Source organism: Procambarus clarkii, chromosome 35, assembly GCF_040958095.1.
Source record: "Procambarus clarkii isolate CNS0578487 chromosome 35, FALCON_Pclarkii_2.0, whole genome shotgun sequence".
Lineage (NCBI taxonomy): Eukaryota > Metazoa > Arthropoda > Malacostraca > Decapoda > Cambaridae > Procambarus > Procambarus clarkii.
The window spans coordinates 30,852,705-30,876,087 of record NC_091184.1 but is presented as its reverse complement, the minus strand read 5'-3'; the positions used below and the strand labels follow the sequence as shown (position 1 = coordinate 30,876,087).

General features: G+C 38.0%; 1 protein-coding gene across 1 annotated transcript; it reads right to left on the bottom strand.

Annotated features, from left to right (window-relative positions):
- Positions 1-582: 582 nt before the first annotated feature.
- Positions 583-22,795, bottom strand: LOC123768559 (transient receptor potential cation channel subfamily A member 1). Its single transcript, XM_069336249.1, has 8 exons — positions 22,639-22,795; positions 16,179-16,291; positions 13,780-15,381; positions 10,831-11,054; positions 8,387-8,669; positions 6,583-6,832; positions 5,398-5,514; positions 583-3,382 (listed from the first exon to the last, which is right to left on the bottom strand). Exons 2-8 carry the CDS (start codon positions 16,250-16,252, stop codon positions 2,480-2,482), a joined length of 3,453 nt encoding a protein of 1,150 aa, XP_069192350.1. The 5' UTR covers positions 16,253-16,291; positions 22,639-22,795; the 3' UTR covers positions 583-2,479.
- Between the last annotated feature and the right edge of the window lie 588 nt (positions 22,796-23,383).

Genomic DNA, 23,383 nt, shown 5'->3' with positions numbered 1-23,383 from the left:
GCCACCCAGTGTCTGAAACAAAACACTCGTTTCCCTACCAGCGAAACGAGAAGCTGGCAGTGGCTTCTCGTTTGAAGCCACTAGCTGCTGTCTTCCTACGAGACCCCAGCCTCGAGAACCGCCTAAAGATTCTCACGAAACTTTCGAATCTATCGAAAATTCTCGAAATTACTGCCAGCTCGTTCACCTCACCTCCCACACTTGTTTGGTGTGAAGATGGAGGTGGCCTGCGGTCAGCCGGCTGCCCCACCTTCCGTTCTGTTCTGATGGTACACGTGTGTCCGGTCTCCGTCGCCCTGGCTCCAGAGTCTGCTTTCATTTAAGTGATGGGTTTTTTGTCATTGTTGTCTGTACATTTTGGTGTACATCTGCCAGGAATTAAGAGTGCTTGGAGCTGGATGTGCTCTAGGTTCTCTTCCCAGTGTACAATGGTGTGTGGAGAGAAAACAGCGCCTATAGCAAGCACTGAAATTGCGCCCGTCCAAACTTCTGACACCCATCTTTTGGGAAACTTTATCATAAAGTCAGCTAGAAAATATCAGTTAATTTATCTTTTGGATTTACAAATTGACACTACACGAGTTTAGTTTAGTTCATTTATTATGCACCCCAAGCCCATCCTGTGGGTGGAAGTGGAAAGGGTTACAGGACAAAATGGGCTCGAGGACTGAACCCTAAAGTTCATTTAGTTAAGCATGCAAGTTTTGATGAGCTTGTTACAAAATTCGATGCACATAGTCACATATGAAAATTAAAACTGCACCTTCCTGGCTTTCACTGATGCCAAATTGATCTGTGATGTGAAGTCAGTTATTCTAGTTTCTTCTTTCTACGTTTGGTGCCTTCTTTTAATTACTTGCTTCTCTTTCTACATCTAGCAGAGCAAGAGCAGTCTACCTGGACTCATAAACGCTCTTGAATACGAAAGTATTAGTTTTAATTTGCTAAATGATCTCTCACAGCTGGCGATGGAAACTGCAATGGTTAGCATTATCTGAATAGCAATGTGAAGATTAGGGAAGACACTCTTATCTCGATACAGAACAATAAATTTGAGTTGATATGATCACGTTGAGATTAGTTACTATTACCAGACTTGATAGTAACGTTCAACAAACCAGAAGTGCTTTAATGCAGCTGCTGGCCATCAACAGCTGTATGAAGGGAAAATTGGTCTGTACATTTCGCCAAATTTTTCACACTTCTTTAGATCGTTAATGTTGGTGGCGGCACCGTAACAAATAAATAAAAATAAAATAAAATAAAATGTTTATTTAGGTAAAAATATATACATAGAAATTGAGTAACAATGTTGGATTTCTAGATAGATCTACTACTTACTATGCCTAAAGCCACTAATACACACAGAGTTATGGGCAAGATATGGAAACAAACTTAGACTGAAACTTAAAACTAATTGAGATCAAAGCATAAATTGAATTGGAAAAAGGGGGGGGGGGGAATTATAATAATTACATGATGGATGGAACACACAAATATTGCATTTAAAGGAAATAAATCCATGTTTGCTGATGATGCTAAGATAGTAGGGAAGATAAGAAACTTAGATGATAGTCATGCCCTTCAAAAAGACCTGGACAAAATAAGTTCATGGAGCGCCACTTGGCAAATGGAATTTAATGTGAATAAATGCCATGTTATGGAATGTAGAATAGGAGAACATAGACCCCACACAACCTATAAATTATGTGAGAAATCTACATAGAATTCTGATAAAGAAAGAGATCTAGGGGGTGGTTCTAGATAGAAAACTATCACCTGAGGACCATATTAAGGACATTGTGCAAGTAGCCTATGCTACACTTTCTAACTTTAGAATTGCTTTTAAATACATGGATGACAAAATACTAAAGAAATTGTTCACGACCTTTATTAGACCAAAGCTGGAATGTACAGCTGTTATTTTGTGCCCATATCTTAAGAAGCATATCAACAAACTGGAAAAGGTGCAGACATGCCATTAAGTGGCTCCTAGAACTAAAGGACAAGAGCTACGAGGAGAGGTTAGGGGCATTAAATATGCCAAAACTAAAAGATAGAAGAAAAAGAGGCAATATAATAACTACATACAAAATAGTAACAGGAATCTATAAAATTGATAGGGAAGAATTCCTGAGGCCTGGAACTTCACGAACAAGAGGTCATAAATTTTAACTAACGAAACAAAGCTGCTGGAGAAATATAAGAAAATTCACTTTCGCAAACAGAGTGGTAGACGGTTGGAACAAGTTAGGTGAGAAGGTGGTGGAAGCCAAAACGGTCAGAAATTTCAAAGCATTATATGACAGAGTGCTGGAAGACAGGACACCACGAGCGTAGCTCTCATCCTGTAACTAGACTTTGGTAGTTACACTAATAACTGAAGATAAAAAAGCCTGCTTATATTCAGTAGATTATGTACATGTACCTGAAGTTCCTTGTTTGTTTTTTGTCCACAACCCACCCACTGTATTGTATGTTAAGGAAAACTTAGAGGGCTCGTGCTGTATCTTGATCTTTGCTTCATATTATCTAACTGTTGTTTCATCTCTAGTATCTGCTCATTTTGCTTACGGTAATTTTCATTTAACTGATTACAAAGAGCAAGCAATTGGTCAAGCTTTTTAGTTTGTGCCTGTAAATGCTCTTGTTGGAGATCAGGCAATGCAATATTTGCACCTTCATTAGAATAATTACTGAAAAATCTAAATAACTTTTCTGTCTTTGATGCAATCCAGTGTTTGGTATTGTCTTGCTTGAATTTATTAGTATTCATTAAAGTAACTTTATCAATATGTTGTGATAATTTGCTCACTACCAATGATTCCTTAGGTTTAATACAATGCTGTATCTTTTGTATTATCCATGGCTTCCTATTACTAACATTATACATTCCCACAGCATGTTTTCTTTTAAACCATGGAAAGCAAACGTCAAGATTTAGAAGATAATTTGCTAGTGCAGCTTTTTTAAACAATTCAACTTCCTTTTCATTTGATGATGGAGCTTTTACTAATGTAACAATGAAAGCCCCAATTGTGCAGATAAACACAAAGAAGAGTACATTGACAAGGACTGGATAAGAAAGTGGTTCCTGGATAAAGGTATCATCATATCCAAGGTCGCCCAACATCCAGACTACAGTCTTCATAAATGATTGTGGAATCGATTTAAAGGCACGATTATCTTGTAAGAGCAAATAAAAGATCAGGGCAAAGAGTAATATCACCATTCCAATGTACATCAAACCTTTGAGGTAACATTTTATGAAATCCCACGTACTGATTGTGAAAACTGAACACTGTGGCAATTTATTGATGATTTGAATGAGTTGAATCCATGCCATAAGAAGAGCCAGTATACCGCACTGCCAAATTGGTACCTGGAAATTAAAAATATACATTTATACAAATAAATATGCTGTATAGTATATTGTTTAAAGGTATTTTAGCTTGTAACATTTCTTCATTATAGTATAAATAAAAGTGGAAATTTTGATCAATTAAATGTCTTTAAAAAATGTAATGATTTAATTATAGAATTAGAATATTTCAGTTTATTGAAGATGATGCAAGTTGTAGATCTAAATGTTGTTGATTATTCACTTGAATATTCAGGATTCCTTCCTGATGCCAAGATCTCTCAGCCACAACTAATCCCAGGCTAAAACACTGGCTGCCTGTCCCCTTCCCCCCAACACAATGAATTATTATTATAAAATCACCTCGCTCATAGCAGCATTACTTCATGTGGCTAACACAAGTTTCCTTTGTACCTTGTACAAATTATTTTGAAATTATATTTACCCTATACAATACAGTACATTACTGGTAATGTGATTCTGATCAATGGATTGTTCTATAGATAGAAGTATGGCTTAGAAATTAGGAATCGATTCTCACCAACTATGGCTAACTTTTGCGTAAAGTTGGACATACAGTATAGAAATTGGTACTTTATTTCCCTGTAATCTCCATATGTTTTTCTATAGCTTTGAAATATAAATTTTCTTTGGAATCATTACTTTTTTTTTTTGTAGATTCCAGGAAGCAAACCCCCTTATCAGCCTTTACCCCCACACCCAAATTATGATGACTAAATTTGTTGACATGATTTTATTGTAATTTTTTTTTCGGGTAGTGTGCCTTGGTGGCTCCTTGCTGCTAGCCACCTGGATAGCTTCACAAGTATCATGTCACACCAGGCTCTTGTGATTCATAGAAAATTTTTCATAGACCAGAGGACAAAACCTGGTCAATTCAAAGAGGCACAGGGTGCAGGGAATGCTAGATCTCCAAAAGTAAAAACTAGAAAAGTAGTGCATCAAAACAGACAACATCAAGACAAAATATTAGCAATCTTGACAACTAGAGTCATTACCCGTGCTAGTTACTCCCACCACCAGGTGCCAGCCCCAGGAGCTCAGGGTTCACCTAGGGTAAACTGATCATTAAATCCAGTATTAATGTACCTGGTGAAGACCTGCCCAATACTGCTTATTGTGTCACTATCACTCTTGTGCTTCAGGTGTTTCTTTATCATAAACATTTGTTCTGTATTTCTGATTTAAAGTTATGTACATATACTGAAAGTAAGGAAGTAAAAGACGGGTTTCGATAGCTGGTACTCCAGTATACGGCTTAGAAGTTTGTGCCCCTTACACAATTATATTTGAGTCCTCGCACGTTATTTTTCATGCCCCTTACTCATTTTACTTGCCGCCCTCCATGAAGGTAGTACTGTTCTTGCTTTCCCTATACATCCTAACTACTTTTTGTATCCTATTTTATATGTACAGTACTTTTGCCTAAATAAAATATGGAATAGGTGTGTAACTACTATGGGTAACAACCTACCTACTGTGTTTTTTGTTGTCAGGGTTGCTAATATTTTCCTTGTCGTTGCATGTTTTGGTGCAATCTACCATTCTGGTGGATATTTCTCTTGGTTTAGATGATCTAGCCTCCCTTGCCTGTTTTGAGTGCTTAACTATCAGTGACTACCAGGGAGTGAGATCTAACTCTTTATGTCCTGCCTCCAAGCCATTTATATGATTGGATTAGGTTTTGGTCTCTGGTAGGTTATCTATGGCTCTGAAGGACCTGGTGTGACATGATACATGTAGAGCTATACAACCGACAAGCACCAAAGGGCCACCCAGGGGCCCACTACAGTAGAAAGACATTTTATTACATTTACCGCTGAACTTTTGTTCAATATAACTTTATAATACTGTATAGTGATTTTTGTCAACCCATTTCGCTGCAAAGAGTTGTAGGTGCTACAATTTGGCCGTGATAGAAGGCAGAAGTGGGATTAATGTATAAACATTTAATTCAGCAAATGCAAAAACAAAAAATAAAGAAATTAAAGAAAAATAAATTAGATATTTCTTACCATTTTGATGCCAAGCATGAAATCACAGTAGGAGGTTGGGATGAGCAACATGGCTGTTAACACTATGCACGGGAGTCGTACAAAAATTAAATTGCTATGAAGATAATGCCACTTCAGCTGTCAAAATAATAATAATAATAACAATAAAAAAATTATAAAAATAATATTGTAATAAATAAATACTAATAATAATGAATTTGGAAGGATTTGTACAAAATAAACCATCTTGCTTGTAAATAAATAAATAAATAGATACCATAACATAATATACTAAGCTCCTATTGGCTTAGCTCGAGACCCCCGTGTAAGGGCAAGAGCATCTAAGCCATACACTAGAGTATAAACTATCAAAACCCGGCCATTACTGCATAAAACATAAAGGTACACTAGGGTCTGGTCTTAATCCTTTTTGTCAATCATCTCACACTTGTACACACAGAAATCACAATAGCGTGATGTATCGAATGAACAAATCCACAAGGGCTGTGATGAGGGAAGGCAGCATCTGGGATCATCCCGGGCGTAAGTTCGAACCCTCATTATGGCCCTCGTGGATTTGTTCATCCCACACCTGTCTTTGAACAGGTACACACCCTCCTCACTCCTAGGGGCCAAACAAAATTAGGTATACAAACAAGGAAAATAATAACGTTTAGAATTACATTGGAGTTTTATTTTCAGGTCTGAAAGTTACTTTATAAAAAGACTATTACAAGAGTATTTGTATCACAGATTATGTATTACTGTACTTGGATTACTTGTCCCACAAATACCCGGACTTAATCCATAACGATACTTTGAAATGTTCTCACAAAATTAAACGCTTTTTACTGCTAGTTGGACAGGGGCATGAGGCAATAGAAAATACGCCCAACCATTTCTGGCCCGCCCAAGATTCTCGATTATGAGCCGAGAACAAACCCAACTGTACAACCCAGACTTCTGTTCTACAAGTTCATACAGAATGGCACTGGCTAATCCAAATAATTTTCAGATCATAGAGCAATGATATTCTTAAGCTAATTATGTTTGGATTACCCTGTAGATCACATTAGAAGTCAGAGTATTTAAATATATCACTATACATATATTTAAATCTTTTGTTAATTTACTGCACTAAATTAGTAACAGATTGACTAAATATAAGTAATATTGAATATGTTAACTAACTGCAGTTTAAATTACCTTCATTGCACTGTTTATTTCCAAGAAGACTTGTAGGACCAGTGAAAAAAGCAGAAAGCTATGACTTATATGAGATGGAGTTGGATTCCACTCAGAAGCTTCATTTGTTGATCTTATAGTCAGAGATTCAGTTGTGTCCTCTGTTGTGTTTGCCGCCTTGGCCTCTGACAAAACTGTGGGAGACTTCAGAACTGCATCACAGAACGTTTCTTCTGACATATTGTATTTGTCTGTTATATGCTTCCAGTTCCTAAAAAAAGAATGAATATCTGTATTGATACATCTTCACTATAAGAAAGAATCTGTTTGTATAAATTTGGAGGCCAGACACTTGAGGCACGTTTCACCCAACTTTGCAGGATGGTATGGTCTGGGGTATAGGACGGGCATAGGCTAATCTGGGTATTCCATTTACCTGGGCCGAAGGAGAATCGGTGTATGTCTACGTTAAATGCTTAATGAAATATTAAGATATATTACCCATGTAATTTTTATTGAGTCAAGTGTGATATATCTGATGTTAATCCCCTAGTTTTTAGTAATAATGATCTTATATCATATTATATCAAGGCGTTTATATTTCCTAAGAGACCCATACAGTTGGTTACCTAATTGATCTTTCATTATTAAGATAATTGTAATTTCTGCTTTGATCTGCTATGACATTTGTTTTTGTATTTCAGATATGCATTAGTATAAGTCAAGTAAAACTTGATATAGTAGTCAAATCTCTCCTCCTATCCCAATCATTACACATATGAAACTTGTGGAGAATCTACACTTTATCTGACAAAAAAGGATTGGCTCTTAGTTTTAGATAAACCAAAGATGAATCAGAACACCCTCTGTGATGAGACATCCCAGGATGGTACAGTAATTCGTCTACTGTTTTTTGTTTTCCAACAAAGCTATGAACAGATTCATTAGTAAAAGAGGGTTCACAAATTATAAACAACATATCTTATGAATGGCATCCTAAATCCTCATTTTTGTATCTGGGTCTGCTATATGAACCAGCTTCATCATTTCCCATATTGCAAACAATGCTATCTTTACATTCACTTGCCAAATGGCGTGCGCTACAGAAACCTTCACATGGCCCAGAATGCTACTCCAATCAGCACACTTTTTTTGCATGTACAGTGCATTTTGTGAACTAATTCAGATATTTATTTATTAAATTATTATTAACAATAGCTGATAAGAAATGGAAAAGTATCTGTTTTGCAACAATACCAAGGAGAAGACTCCCAATACCCCAGAAACTATGTTGCAGATGAACAACTGCTCCGAGAAGGAAGAAAACTAAAAGATTTTGCATGTTCAGAGGCTGAGGTGCTGGAGAACTACTGAGGGGTCCCTGCCAGAAAAATATATTTTAACTCGTCCTGCACAAAACTATTTGAAAGATAACAAAATAATATCAAGTAGCTAATTTACTAAATTAAATGTAAGAGAACTTAGGAGAGTAAAGAACCACAATTCTGTGACAGCTTAAGTATGAAGTAACCCCTTATCTCGTTTACATTTGTCCTCAACTTGTACGCATTATTTTCAGGTAAATTGATTAATTAAGACAGCCGGGTTGTAAAATAAGGCAAGGCCTGTCTCCATTCAGTCTTTCCAATTATTGTGTAATATATAGAAAATTTATACAGTGCAATATGTGGTGAAATTTACATAAGCTTTGACAGAAGCAATTTTGAATCAAGTGAAAGAAAATAATGCACTTTAGATAATAAAAATGATCACTAAAATTATATACAACACAAGGTTTCAGTAAATGTGACATAAGATAACTTACTTGACATTTATCATAAAGCTGACAAGGATGACAACTGAGATAGCCTTAAGTGCAAAAAGTACTGTAAACAGGAGCCTGGCATATGATCCCCACTTATACTGGATCCATGCCTCAGTTAGGGAATGTTGAAGAAGATCTAAGCATCTGTGCTGTACCATGATTCTCACAGGATGCTCTTGCTTCCACACCAGTGTATCTGATATCAACTCTTTAGCAGAGGCTAGCACTTTCCAAGTTTTAGGATCAAACGGACTTGTTTGGCTAGTGCCTAAATCATTTTTACCTGTAAAGACATAAAAATAAATATTCAGTATTGTACTCCATTAACCTTCAGATAATAATAATCTACTATTACTCATTACACTGTAAGTAGTTCAATGGGTTCATGCTTGTTGAGCATGAACCCATTGCTCCTTGTTCGTGTTACATCTGACCTTTTGAAGAAAGTGTCTGGATTGACGTCGTCCAAATTGTTTAGTATTTTGAAGGTTTCTACGAGAGCCACCCTGTCATGCCTGGTCTGCAGTGTTGTTAGCCCAGTGACCCTCAACTGTTCCTGATACGAGATGACTAATCTCTAGTATGATTTTTGTTGCCTGGTGTTGCACCTTCTCCAGAGCAGCTGTCTTTCTGAAGATAGTCTCCATGCCTCGATGCCATAATCCAGGTGGGGGTGCACCAGAGACACATACAATTGAACAACTACTTTCTTTTCCTTGAAGGTAAAGGTATGCTTGATTATTCCCAAGGTTTGGTTTGCTTTTTTTTTACTGCCGCTCCCACTTGTTGTGCAACTTTTAGTGAATGATGGATTCTGATAAAAGGTCCTGTTCTTCATATATCTGCTGTAAGGTAGTATTGTCAATTTGGTAGTTGTGACGTGGATTGCTATGCCCCCACATTCAAGGTCTTGTATTTATTAACATTAAAGAGCATTTGTCAGTCATCTGACCATTTGTGGAGTTCATGCAGATTTCTTTGTAAGGTCTCGATATCACTTTCACTTCCCACTTTACCATAGATCTTGGTGTCATCTGCAAATTTGATGATGTGGTTTGTAATATTCTCATCTAAGTTATTGATGTATATGACAAAAAGAGTTGGCCCCAAAATGTACCCCTGTGGGACCCCCACTTAGCACATTTTCCCAGTCAGATTCATTCCCATTTAGCATGACCCTTTGTTTTCTATGTTTTAACCATTGTTCATCCATTCCAGTATTCTTCCATTTATTCCATGTGCCTGAAATTTCCTTGCCAGTCTCTCGTGTGGTACCGTGACAAGAGCTTTAGCAAAGTCCATGTAAGCTACATCTACCCGAAGTCCTTTGTCTGACTAGTCAGTTACCGTTTCCAGAAAAGTAAGCAGGTTAGTAAGGCAGGATCTGTTCAACAAACCCATGCTGCGTTGATTCACATGTATGCGTAAGTATCCACTTGGAAAATGAAACGAAAGTTCCGAATGTTTTCATGTTTCAACACATTTATCAAGGAAATACAGAAGGATGACATAATGGTTTAGGATTATATACCTAACTATATATGGTGTGTGTGTAATTACCTAAGTGTAGTTACAGAATGAGAGCTACGCTCGTGGTGTCCCGTCTTCCTAGCACTCTTTGTCATATAACACTTTAAAATTACTACCGGTTTTGGCCTCCACCACCACCTAATCTAACTTGTTCCAACAGTCTACCATTCTGTTTGTGAAAGTGAATTTTCTTGTATTTCTTCAGCAGCTTTGTGTAGTTAGGTTTTAAACCAACTTTTAAACTCTGTATATATGTGTGTTTATGTATGTATGTACAGTAACTTAACTTAACAGTCTCCGTGGTGCAGTGGTAAGACACTCGCCTGGCGTTCCGCGAGCGCTATGCCATGGGTTCGTATCCTGGCCGGGGAGGATTTACTGGGCGCAATTCCTTAACTGTAACCTCTGTTTAACACAACAGTAAAATGTGTACTTGGATGAAAAAACGATTCTTCGCGGCGGAGATCGTATTCCAGGGACCTGCTCGAAACGCTACGCATACTAGTGGCTGTACAAGAATGTAACAACTCTTGTATATATCTAAAAAAAAAAAGTATGTACATATATATGCTGCAAAGCTGAGTGCTGTACCACTGGGCCACCACACTACAAACCCCCTTCCACCCCTCTTTCTAATTTCTCTCTCCTCATTCCATTCCCATCTAATTCCCCTTTCCCCCTACCCCCAATAATTATGTCTGAGGTAGTTTTAAGTAATATATCCGCAGGCAAAGACAACTTACATAAGATATGGATAGATGAGTGAATAGCAAAGTACAGGGTATAGTGTTAGCTGGATCAAGAAAATTCTTCAGTGCTACATACAGTATTTTAATGCCTATTAATTGTATACTGTATTTGTTTTATTACTGTATAGTGCAGACAAGTAAACGATGATTTATAAATAGTATTACCTTCAGTGATGCAATAATTATCCTCAAATATTCTGAAATCATAGTAGGTTGAACTGGTTGTGGTGTCAGATGCTGAAGTACAATTATCCATCACTTTCAAAGCAAGGAATGGGTAAAGTTTTATAAGATCTCTGAAGTTAGGACATGGAACTCCTTCATGCTTTTTGGTGCCACCAAATCCTGCTGCCCACCACTGACTCTCCACAATGGCTTCCACACCTGTCCTATAATTAAGATAACTTCTATCATACATGTAATTCTTTAGTACAATATTATATCCCATAATATTATAAACTGAATTATGCATTGGATTTTTAAGTAATACAATATTTCAGTATTTTAAATTATTTTAATACTGTACTGTATTTTTGTAAAGATTTTGTAATTTTCTAAGCAATTAAAGGAAACAATTACATAAAAAAAACATTGAATGTAATTAAATGCCCCTTTCTGAAGTAACCCAGGTGGCTCCCTGATGCTATTTTACTGAGATGGCTCCATACATCAGTCACGGAGATTCTATTTAGCTTACCAGGGACCAGAGCCAGAATTTGGCTCCATTCCCTTCATGGAAGCACAGGTAGCAAGTGACAATCCACCACCACACTGGAAAAAGCATCCAAGAAGTTAGCGAAGCTTTACAGACAACTGGATGGTTCACAGAAAATAGAACCTCAAAACTGCCAAACAATTCTGCAATTGATTCACACAAGAACAACTCAAACTAGCTTGAAACCTCTTAGTACCAATAACCCCCACCAAGGGTTCCGGCCCCAGCTGTCAACCGGCTCTCCTAGTCAGTTTTGGAGGTGGTGAACAACCTAACCAATGAACCTGGAGGGAGGGGAAGGAAATCGTAGAGCCATTGGATATCCTCAAGAAAGAGACATTTCATTACATTCAACACGGGGTTTCTGGAATGGGCCCCCCAAATGGCTCCCTGAAGCTAACTAACCACAAAGAACAAAACAAGACTTGCCAGGGAGGAGGAGAGGTGGAAGGCACTAGAATGAAGGGAACCCAGGCCGGGAGACAGCCTAAAGCAACACGTGACTGACTTGGACTAGGAACACTGAATGGCTGCCAGAACCATGTTAGAACACCAAAACCTGAGCCCAAATATTAGCTCAGGACATGTTGGACAAAAAGGACATGAAGGACAAAAAGAAACCTTCAAAATACTAAACAATTTGGACAATGTCGATCCCGACATGTTCTTCAAAAGGTCAGATGTAACATGAACGAGCAGCAACGGGTTTAATCTCAACAAGTCACAATGTAGGACAGAAAACAGGAGGTGCTTTTTCACCCATAAGGTTGTATACCTGTGGAACTGCCTTCCCGCCGAAGCCGTAAACGCCAAAACTGCTGGGTTTTAAAAATGGATAGAAAAGATCATCAGGGCAAATGGGGGACCTTTGACAAGCCGCCAGCTTCCTGTCCTCGTAAAGGCCACTAGTATTAGTGGCCCTTAGGTAAATTCAGGTAAATGCACCAATGCCTCGACCAGTTCAGTTGAAAGGCATCGAATGTGAGAGCCTTGTGATTGGAGCCACATAGGAAGGAAGAAGGTGGTTCCACCCAGATGTAAAGAGGTCCACCCCAGCGCAAATGAACATCTCATGAAGCCAATGGAATGATGTGTTGCTGACAGTCTACTCTGTGGAAATGGGATGGAAGCCCATCTATAAGAATATTAGACACACCCTGCTTATGAACTGCACAGAGAACCATACTCTGAGAAGCCAGCTCCACAGGGCAATGGATCAAAACGACTTGCCTCGGTTCAGACAATGAACCACCTTGTAGTAGTCGGAGTGAAGCAGAGTCTTCCGCAGGGCATGCCACATGGCATGCCACACAACTGCAAACTCGTGCACAGTGCTATGCGCCTGAAGAAATGGGCATGACCACCATCTCTGGGTAGTCTGGTGAGCACTGATCATGAAGCCCCCAACCCAGACACAAGGCATCCATAAAGATAAGTGCAAAGGATGGCTAGCACTAAGCTGAAAAGCGGAGGGACCCTTTGTGAAGGTGGACTCAAAGAGCACTACAAGTAGTGTCACCTACATTAGTGACAGAACTGATCACTGGAAATGGCTGTGGGCTAGGGTTCCAGGCTTGGCTCACAACATCAAGTCGTTTGGCAGTTTCTATGTTTCATTATCTATGAATTTTACAACTGTCATTAAAGCTTTGCTGACTTTCTGGATGCTTTCCCAGTGAGAGGTGATGATAATAGCCTCTTACTCAATGTGCCTCTGCAAGGGGGTGGGGGGCCAGGTTTTGGCTCTGGTGCCCAATAGACAGTAGACAGTTGAAGTTACAAGAAAGTTAGACAAACATGACTCCTGCAACTGATGTGACCTAGTAATGGGGAGCCATCTCAGGGAAACCACTGAACCTCATCCCATAAATTGCAATTTTTTTCATTTTCAGTCAAATATCTTACCAGGAATGTCCAAGTTGAATATTCAGTTAATTCAAATGGGGGTAGCCCCATATGATTTGGATTACTAAGCTTAGACAGTATAATATAAAATTATATTCATGCATTTACAAATACTGTAAAAGAATGAGCCCTTAGAGTATCATTATATTATTAAACATTAAACTTCACTATCTTGAGGTTATCTTGAGATGATTTCGGGGCTTTTAGTGTCCCCGCAGCCCGGTCCTCGACCAGGCCTCCACCCCCAGGAAGCAGCCCGTGACAGCTGACTAACACCCAGGTACCTATTTTACTGCTAGGTAACAGGGACATAGGGTGAAAGAAACTCTGCCCATTGTTTCTCGCCGGCACCTGGGATCGAACCCAGGACCACAGGATCAAAAGTCCCGCGTGCTGTCCACTCGGCCGACCGGCTCCCTTCTACTAACAGATATTACTAAGATATCTATCTATTTATTAGTCCAAACTTAATCAGGAACAGATAAGAAACTTACTTTTTTCTATCTTTGAGTGCTTTATGTGTGTGGGAGTGGAGATGCTCTTGCAGATCTTGTGGCATTGTGCAGATATTTCTATACGGCAACTTTTGTAGCAGAAGCTTAAAGACCTCATAATGGCCCTTCAGAAAAGCAATATCTAGAGCATATCTTTTCCTCTTGTCTTGTTCTTTATAGAGTGATTTATCAGCATCAGTCAGTATTTCACAACACTCTGTATTTCCCTTAGCTGCAGCAGCGTGTAAGGCTGTAGAATTGCAATCATCTTTAGCACGTTTATTTGCACCATTCTTTATGAGTAGCCTGATTATGCTAGAGTGGCCATGATAAGCACCTATGTGCAAGGCTGTCCTACCATTTTTGTCTACAGCATTTACTTGAGCACCCTTCCGGAAAAGCATTTGGCATGCCTCCCTGGAACCTGCACGGGCTGCTATATGTAAGGGAGTCTCATTATCTTTGTTGGTGACATTTACATCAAACACACACATTGCTAGAAGCTTTTCTAGAAATATTGGTTTAGAATTCTCTGCAGCAAGATGGAGAAGACATAACTTGTGTTGGGATTTAACTGAAGGTGATGCACCAGCATTCAAAAGTAAAACTGCACAGTTTTCACTGTGTTTCTTTACTGCAATGAAAAGAGCTGTAAAGCCATCATTATCTTTTTCATTTAATATGTCCTTTACTCTGTCAATAGTTAGCAAGTATTCCATGCATTCATCTGCCTTTTTTGCAGCAGCCAAATGAAGAACACTGCGTTTAGCATTATTCTTGATACTAACTACAGCTCCATTCTCTATCAGTTCCTTTACACAATTTACTTTATTTTTTATGACAGCTTCCATTACTGGTGTGTTCCCAACATTGTTTTGTATGTCTGGAGGAGCACCTGTTTCAAGGAGTAAGTCAACAAACTTTTCAAATCCTAACTTTGCTGTTATGTGAAGTGCTGTATTGCCTACACCATCTTTGTAGTCGAGATTCATGTTGGCTTTAGCATCAACCATTTCTTTATAGCATCGATAATGACCTTTCCTTGCTGCCAACATAACAGGTGGAATATCTTGCCTGTCTTGAGTTCTACCAACAGAGTAAAAAGAAGCAAGCACCTTGCAACACTCATGATAACCCCATTCAGCAGCATGGTGAAGTGGAAGGTATTTTTGGCTGTCTTTAATACTGGGATTAGCTCCTTTTTGTATCAGTAAATTCAAAGTGTCAAGTTCCCCTTTTTGAGCAGCGAAATGTAAAGGCGTCATTTGCTTCATATTTTTTATGTCTACTCTAACAGCTTGCTGTTCCAACAAGATGGCACAAAAGTCAGGAAGACCCTCTCTTGCTGCAATATGGAGAGGGGTTTCTCCATTCTTGTTCATAGCATTTACATCTGCTCCATGCTGTAGTAGGAGAGAAGGTATATTCTGAGCTCTGGTTTCTCTTTTGGAGTATTTCTTAGCCAAAATATGAAGCAGTGTTGACCCATCTTTTTCATTTATGTATTTTACATCTTCACCATCTTCTATTAATTTCTGACACAGCTGATAATCTTTTAGATTAACTGCTCTGACAAGTGCATTAGTTTCATTATTCCTCTTTCTGAAAGATAACGTAAATTTAATGCTTTATCATTACTGTAATATTACAATTAATTTTCAAAATACAATAAATGTTTTCTCAGTTGAGATGAACATAAAAATCTAAAAAATAAATCAAACGAGATATGTTTTCATGTAAGTTTTAATTAAGTAATGTCACTCAAAGAAAGTAAATTAAAAGAATTAAAAAAGTCAATACAATATGGGCTGAAATTGATACCCAGAGTTACTGTAAATACTCTATACAGTTGAACACAACACAAGGTGATGACAATGACAGAGAAACAGACAGAAGTTTAGAGTAGACTTATTTGTAAATGAAATTTTGCTTGTAGGGGATTTATCAAATCTAAACAGCATTTGAAAAGGTCCTTACAGACAAAGTATTATCTATAAATCAAGTCTATCAAATCCAGAACTACTACTGTACTACTATTTTGGAACAGTTACGAAAGAATAACAATTCAGATTCAGATTCAGATTCAGATGTTTATTCAGGTAAGGTATATACATACAAGTGATGTTACATTAATGGATTGATATATAGATAGAGCTAGTACATACAATGCCTAAAGCCACTATTACGCAATGCGTTTCGGGCAAGAAAAACATTAATATCTAGAACTTAATACTAATTGAGCATAAAGAATAAAAAGTGTTGAGAACAAATACAAATAAAGATAAAAAAAAGGGGGAACATGACTGAAAAAGCAGCACAAATACAATAGGTTGACAAACAGTGTTGATTAAAAAAAAAAAAAAAAAATTAAAGCAAATTACCGTACAATATATACCTACCCATCAGTGTCGTCCATGGGAACCATGGGAACAGCTACATATGGTCCCTGGGACAGCTGTGGCATTGGTCCCATCCTGAGCTGGTGTTGCTGCTTTCTACACAGTAAACACTCCTGAAAGATCCTCAAATTAGAGCCACCATCCTGTTTACATAGTCTGTATTACAAATTTAAAATACTTTAGTCTTCTTTGACCTTTATGGATGATTAATGATAAATTTAGCCTTAACATTTCAAATTTCAAATGATATACAGTACTGTATATGTATTTTACTAATTTTCCTACTTTGCCAATATACATGTCACCTCTATACAGTAATTCTCAACATCATGTTTTTTTTTAATTTGTCTTAAAAACAAAGTTTCTGAATCAGCTATATCTTGCTATGAAAAGTAAATGACTTGAAATTATCTGTTGTTTATCTTTTATAATGTATCCATTACTGTTAACAGTTTTGTAACAATTACTACAGTATTTTCTGAACTGTATTTTGTATTTATTGAGCATCATGTTATAATTGGCCTTACCATTTTTTATTATACATTATATAGTTATAATGATTTCATCTTATGCAAGGACTTATTTATTAATAACTTTAAAGTTACAAGAAATAAATTCTGAAATATATATAGTTACTTATTGAAATATAGTAACTAAAGTAACTTGTATAGTAACTACTTAAATATAGTTAAACATTATAAATTCTTAATTATATATAGTTACATATTCAAATACTGTATAGTAACTATTAAATAGTACCTAAAAGAATTTACATAAAGTAACTTATATAGTAACTATTTAAATATAGTTACAAGTAATAAATTCTTTAGTGTTACTTTTACAATTTAAAGATGAACTTTGATGATTTGCATGTACAGTACTTAGTAAACGTACAGCTTTCCCATAACTCATATTTGTGCAGAGTGAATTTAAACCTTAAACATTGGCTTGTATAATTAAGTGTTTGATAAGTTAGGGTATTTTAACTAAGCTATGCAACTACGTCTACTGCCCCAAGTGATTGATTGACAAAAATTAAGCCACCCAAAAGGTGGCACGGGCATGAATAGCCCGTAAGTGGTGGCCCTTTTGAGCCATTATCAGTATCAATAGACGATACTGGAGATCTGTGGAGGTGCGACTGCACCCTGCGTGACGGGAGATGTCTCCCGTTTGCCCCAAGTGGAACATATCACTTTACTTTATGTATGTCCTTTTGCAGGTGAGGTGTTCATGCTTGCATAGTGTTGTTGATATGATAATTGGAATGTACATTGTTATACCCTACATGCAAGTAAGTAATTATCAAAAGAGGGCACCAAACCGACCCTACATGCACGGTTTTGCTTTTTTTAATACTGTATTCAAAAGCATTTGGCAGTCTTCTGACATTTGAGTCTATATAGATCTCTTTGTAATGTATTCTTTGTACTTTATGACATTTCCTGTCACCTCTCCAAAGGCCTAATATTCTTCGTCGTGCTTAATTATGGTATTACACAGTTGGTAATATCATATAGCTTTATTAGTCACATCATAGTGACGAATTATGATGCCTCGCCACCAAAATTATTGTTACAACAAATTTTTTTAAATTTATTAGCCATCCACCTTGCACATTATCACCTGGATAAGATATGAATTATCTTTGGAAGTAAGTACACACTGCTGCAAATACACACATGATGTTTGTTTACATCAACAACTGAAGACCTAGGAATATGGACTATTTTGGGCACAGATATTTCATCAAATTACTTCAGCATGTTAGGGCCGCATGAACATCAATTGTGCTGGTGAAGAGGTACACACTGTCAGTAGGCTCCTATTACTACCTAGAAGTCTCCTAAGTGCTTTGTCTCATGACCATGTGCAGTTATGTGATTTATTCCATAATTGGACCAGTACCCTTGTAATTTGACGCAAACAAAACTGTAATTAGGTCACCACAAAAGTAAATAGCTTTGCTTAAGGAACGTTAAGGACCAATTCCTGAACCTTTTAGCCTATGTGACTAAATCTTTCCGCCAGCTCAAACAGGATTTATAAAAAAAGGGTTTTAATACAAGGGTTTATAAAAAAAACAAATTAATCTAATTGGTCAAGTACATAATTGGTACATAGTTTTTTATTTGTTAATCATGCACCGGACATGAAGCACCCAACAACAACAGTGACCATGAAAGGAGTCACGTTAAACGTTTTATGACCAGAGGATGTGCTGATGAGTACTTCTTCACAGCCAGTGGTACTTCAACCACAAGTTTGTACCTTCTTCACAACCAGAGGTTGAGTACAGGGGTAGGATGGGTGGCGGAAAACTAAGTTAGGATGGGGCGAGAGGTTGGTCAAGATATAGTGGCCTGCCCAGTCATATTGTATTGTTGCTCCTGTAATGAGGCTTTCGTGTTGTGAAAGTAGGACATCCCAACGGCGCGAGAGGTTCCCATCGTCCCATTGTTCGCGTGAAGATGTGCATTTAATTATGTAACTAGCTCAACAAGATTGTAACTTGCTTAGCTAAATGAATTGTGGGGCTCAGTCCCTGAGCCCATTATGTGCCTCTGTAACACTTTCCACTACCGCCCACAGGATGGGTATGGGGTGCATAATAAATGAACTAAAATAAAACGTTGGTAGGCCCAGCAAGGTATTAATGATGATGGCAGGTCCCGTTGTTGCAATGCTAGGGCCAATGCTGAGCTAATATTGTTACTTTTGCTTTAAGAACCGGTTTCGGTGGCCTTTTCCTACATGAAGCCCTGGAGCACTGAAGCTTATATTAGTGCTTGCTTACAATTTCTTTGCATTTAAATAATCAGTGTTTTTATAGATGTAAATCAGTGTGCGTGGGTGGACCCCTGGGGTTATCAGGGTAAAGGGCACTCAAACGCAGTCTTGGGGAAGTCAGTCTGGCAGCGGATGTCAACTGGTGCCTATATAGCCAGACTTGGGACGCTGCCAGCCTGAGGTCGGTGACGCTGTTGTTGTAGACCTGGCTACAATGGAGCCTGAAGGGGTGATATGAGAGGTTCGCAACTTCGCTTAGTGGTAGTCTGGCCGAAGTTGTGTAGAAAAGAATTAGGCGAGATGCTGGAGCAGTAGCAATGTCCATTCCACATGCTTCCTGTACGTTATTGATGATCTATCAATCATATAAATAAATAAACTAGACCCTTTATAGTACCATTCCCGTTTATATGAACTGTATTTCTTGCGTGTGTAGCCCTGTGTCTTGTTCATTAAATTAATATTCGTTACTTTGGCGTTTTCCCCAATGCATAATTCCCCTTAATATTTAACACATACATAGTTCTGTATCCACATCTGAGATATTTGTTTCGTATTTTTTTTTAAGGAAGCGTCAAGCCATTACGATTATATGACACTGGGAAGGGGTCAGGATATGGATTTGGGGTGGGACGGGGGGAAAGGAATGGTGCCCAACCACTTGGACGGTCGGGGATTGAACACCGACCTGCATGAAGCGAGACCGTCGCTCTACCGTCCAGCCCAAGTGGTTGGGTTTTTGTTTTTCAAAAACAAAAAATATTTGTTTCGTAATAACTGCACGTAGTAAATCCAAATCAAAAATATTAAACAAACACAATCTTAAATTTCAAAACATTCTTCCTAGCAATCTACACAAGATGTATACATATATACATACATATACAACTAATGTATATTGTTAGGAAGAATGTTTTTGAAATTTAAAATTTGAGTTCGTTTAAATATTTTAAACAATTTGTTTAAGATTTGTGAACACAAATATTATATATATATATATATATATATATATATATATATATATATATATATATATATATATATATATATATATATATATATATATATATATATATATAAGAGAGAGAGAGAGAGAGAGAGAGAGAGAGAGAGAGAGAGAGAGAGAGAGAGAGAGAGAGACGAGGACAGGAAGCCGGCGGCTTGTCGAAGGTCCCGTCATTTGCCTTGATGATCTTTTCAAGGTATATTTTGAAACGGCACAGTTTTGGCAGTTACGGCTTCGGCGGGTAGGCGGTTCCATGGGTTAATAACCCTGTGGGTGAAAAAGCATCTCCCGTTCTCAGTCCTACACATTGTGGCTTGTTTTCTTGTGTTACAAATGACCGTCTGCAGAAAATATCTGATCAACATCCTCCAAGTCATAAAAATATTTGTGTGTACGTCTGATACCATACTACTTGTGTAAAGGAGGAATTGTATTTGTTTATCTCTCAGAATGTCCGGCAATATGTTGATTGTTTGTGGTGTGTGTCTATATATATGTATGAACACGTACTTAACGGGGTGAGAATAGCTTGAGCTACCTCATCCCTTTATGTGTATTTTATCTCAATGAACTTATTTCAATTTCAATTTCAACATCCTTTAACTTGTTCAGTATCTTAAAAGTTTCAATGAGATCTTCCCTGTCATGCCTGGTTTACAGTGCTGAGTTATATATACCGAAGGACACGTTGTATACTAAATGAGAGAATGTCTGTGCAGGACGCTTGGAGTTAGCCTTACTAGGGTAAATGCTTTAAGTAGTATGTCATGAAACGCAGCCCCTCCCCCCCCCTGAAGTCTGAAATGGAAACGAAATAAATTCAGGCATGTACTCACTTAGTTGTGCTTGCGGGGGATAAGCTTCGGTCCTTTGGTCCCGCCTCTCAACTGTCAGTCTACAGGTGTTATTGAGCTATAATTCAGTTATATATATTATAGCTATATAATTTAGTTAATATAATAACTCAATTGAGTTACTGAGCTTTCACATCTATATTTGAAACTGTATATGGTGTCAGCTTCCACCCACATCACTTCCTAGTGTATTTCATTTATATACTACTCAAACACTGAAAAAGTTCATTCTAGTGTCTTTGTGGCTCATTTGGGCTCTCAGCATCCACCTGTGTCCGTGTAAGGACACACAGGGGGCTTGACGGCTGAGTGAACAGCGCTCGGGATTCATAGTCCTAGGGTCCGGGGATCGATCCCCGGCAGAAGCGGAAAGAAATGGGTAGAGTTTCTTTCACCTTGATGCTCCTGTTCACCTAGCAGTAAATAGGTATCTGAGAGTAAGACAGCTGCTATGGGCTGCTTCCTGGGTGTGTGTGTGGAAAAAAAAGTTGACTGACAGTTGAGAGGCGGGCCCAAAGAACCGGAGCTCAACCCCCACAATCACAACTAGATGAGTACACGTGGAAGCCTCCTGGGCAGGACAGACATGGTAGGCGTGTTCTATCACCTCATGCACCTGTTCATTAAACGCCAGAAATTAGGGATGACAAGAGCAGTCACTGACACTTAAAGGCCAGAAGGCACGAGTATAAAGAACTTGTTTAGTACCGAGATATGTACGAACAGCACAAATCATCCACAGGTGGAAACTGAGTAACCAAATGAGCCACAGAGACGTTAGAAAGAATTTTTTCATTGTCAGAGTAGTTAACAGGTGGAATGCACTAGGCAGTGATGTGGTGGAGGCTGACTCCATATACAGTTTCAAATGTAGATATGATAGAGCCCAGTAGGCTCAGGAATCTGTACACCAGTTGATTGACAGTTGAGAGGCGGAACCAGAGTCAGAGCTCAACCCCCGCAAGCACAATTAGGTGAGTACTAGACAGTGTCACATTGTAATTTCCTGAATTAGGCTGAGATATCAATAACTATGGCAGGTGGCTGCCGGTGATGAATTCCCCAATGGTGAACATTCTAATTGTAAACTATGTGAACAAGAGCTGGGACACACTAACAACACTATATCTGTAATTGGCCTGTTATCAATGATTTCAGACCAAATGGTATGAGGTACTTTGAGCTCTGTAACTACTTCATAGACACAGGAATACTGGAAGATATTCTTGTGTTCTACCCAGAGCTTGTCAGTACAGGCTAATGGGTTAGACACATCGCGTGACTCCATATATGACTAACCATCCTCTGAGAAGGGCATATTACTTAACTTATACCAAGTTTTAACTTCACACTTTGTAATTCTCCATATAGAATAGTGTAGCAGCATGTTACTGTGTATACTTAAGCTTGTTAATAATAAAAACAACGATGGTCCACATTATTACTATAAGTACTCTCTAAACAGGAAGATGTTATGACTTAACTCTTGCTTTTTTTATACTAATAACTAAGAGTTGTGTTTGCCGGCTCTCTGCTTTACTAGTTTATTAAGTCGACTGCACGCAACAGCACACAGCTCACATGACAGTTGAGAGGCGGGACCAAAGAGCCAGAGCTCAACCCCCGCATACACAACTAGGTGAGTACATGCCCCTTATTTATATTAGTTATTTCCAGTTTATATTTCGCATGTTTTCCAAATAATTAAAAAAATTTCATAGCCTTTCGTCATTTTCTAAAATTCACTTCAAAATCTTCATTCACTGTTGTTATTTGCTACATGTACATGAATATAGAACGATGCTCTTACCTCTTTATATTACAGTAGAATGTATTACTGTACAATCCGCTGACTGCTACATTGTTCAGGAGGTTTAGCGTCGACATTCACCCCTTCCTCACGTGGTGTGACACTGAGTACAAGTGTCGGGGGATTCCTCAAGGTCTTGTGGCGTGTGCTGTACGATACTTTACTTCACCGCATCGGCAGATTCACTCAGAGAATTCAGCATATATTATTTTTAATTTTACTATTTTCAATAATATGAATACTATAATTGTATTTGGGCACATAAATCTCATATAGGTTACAATAAAAGCAATGATATTATTGGTACATATATATATTTGAACCATCGCATTGCTGTATTCTACCAATATATTCCTTGTCTGACGTACAGTTTTCGACAATTTTTCTCAGTACAGTAATACGTATATGCTTTTGGTGAAACGTTGGTTTGAACTCCATCTCCTGGGTCCCCTTCTTCCAGCCAGGGGTGGTACTCCCTTCCCTATTGTATGTGTGTGTGTGTATATATATATATATATATATATATATATATATATATATATATATATATATATATATATGTCGTACCTAGTAGCCAGAACTCACTTCTCAGCCTACTATGCAAGGCCCGATTTGCCTAATAAGCCAAGTTTTCATGAATTAATTGTTTTTCGACTACCTAACCTACCTAACCTAACCTAACCTAACTTTTTCGGCTACCTAACCTAACCTAACCTATAAAGATAGGTTAGGTTAGGTTAGGTAG

What these genes read in the sequence shown, in the direction of transcription:
- LOC123768559 (XM_069336249.1), bottom strand. Translation starts at nt 16,252, where the DNA reads ATGGGACCAATGCCACAGCTGTCCCAGGGACCATATGTAGCTGTTCCC. An exon ending in CCCATGGACGACACTGATGG is followed by an intron (nt 15,382 to 16,178) that starts GTAGGTATATAT and finishes GTTATCTTTCAG; the next exon opens with AAAGAGGAATAATGAAACTA. An exon ending in AAATAAACAGTGCAATGAAG is followed by an intron (nt 5,515 to 6,582) that starts GTAATTTAAACT and finishes TTATTTTGACAG; the next exon opens with CTGAAGTGGCATTATCTTCA.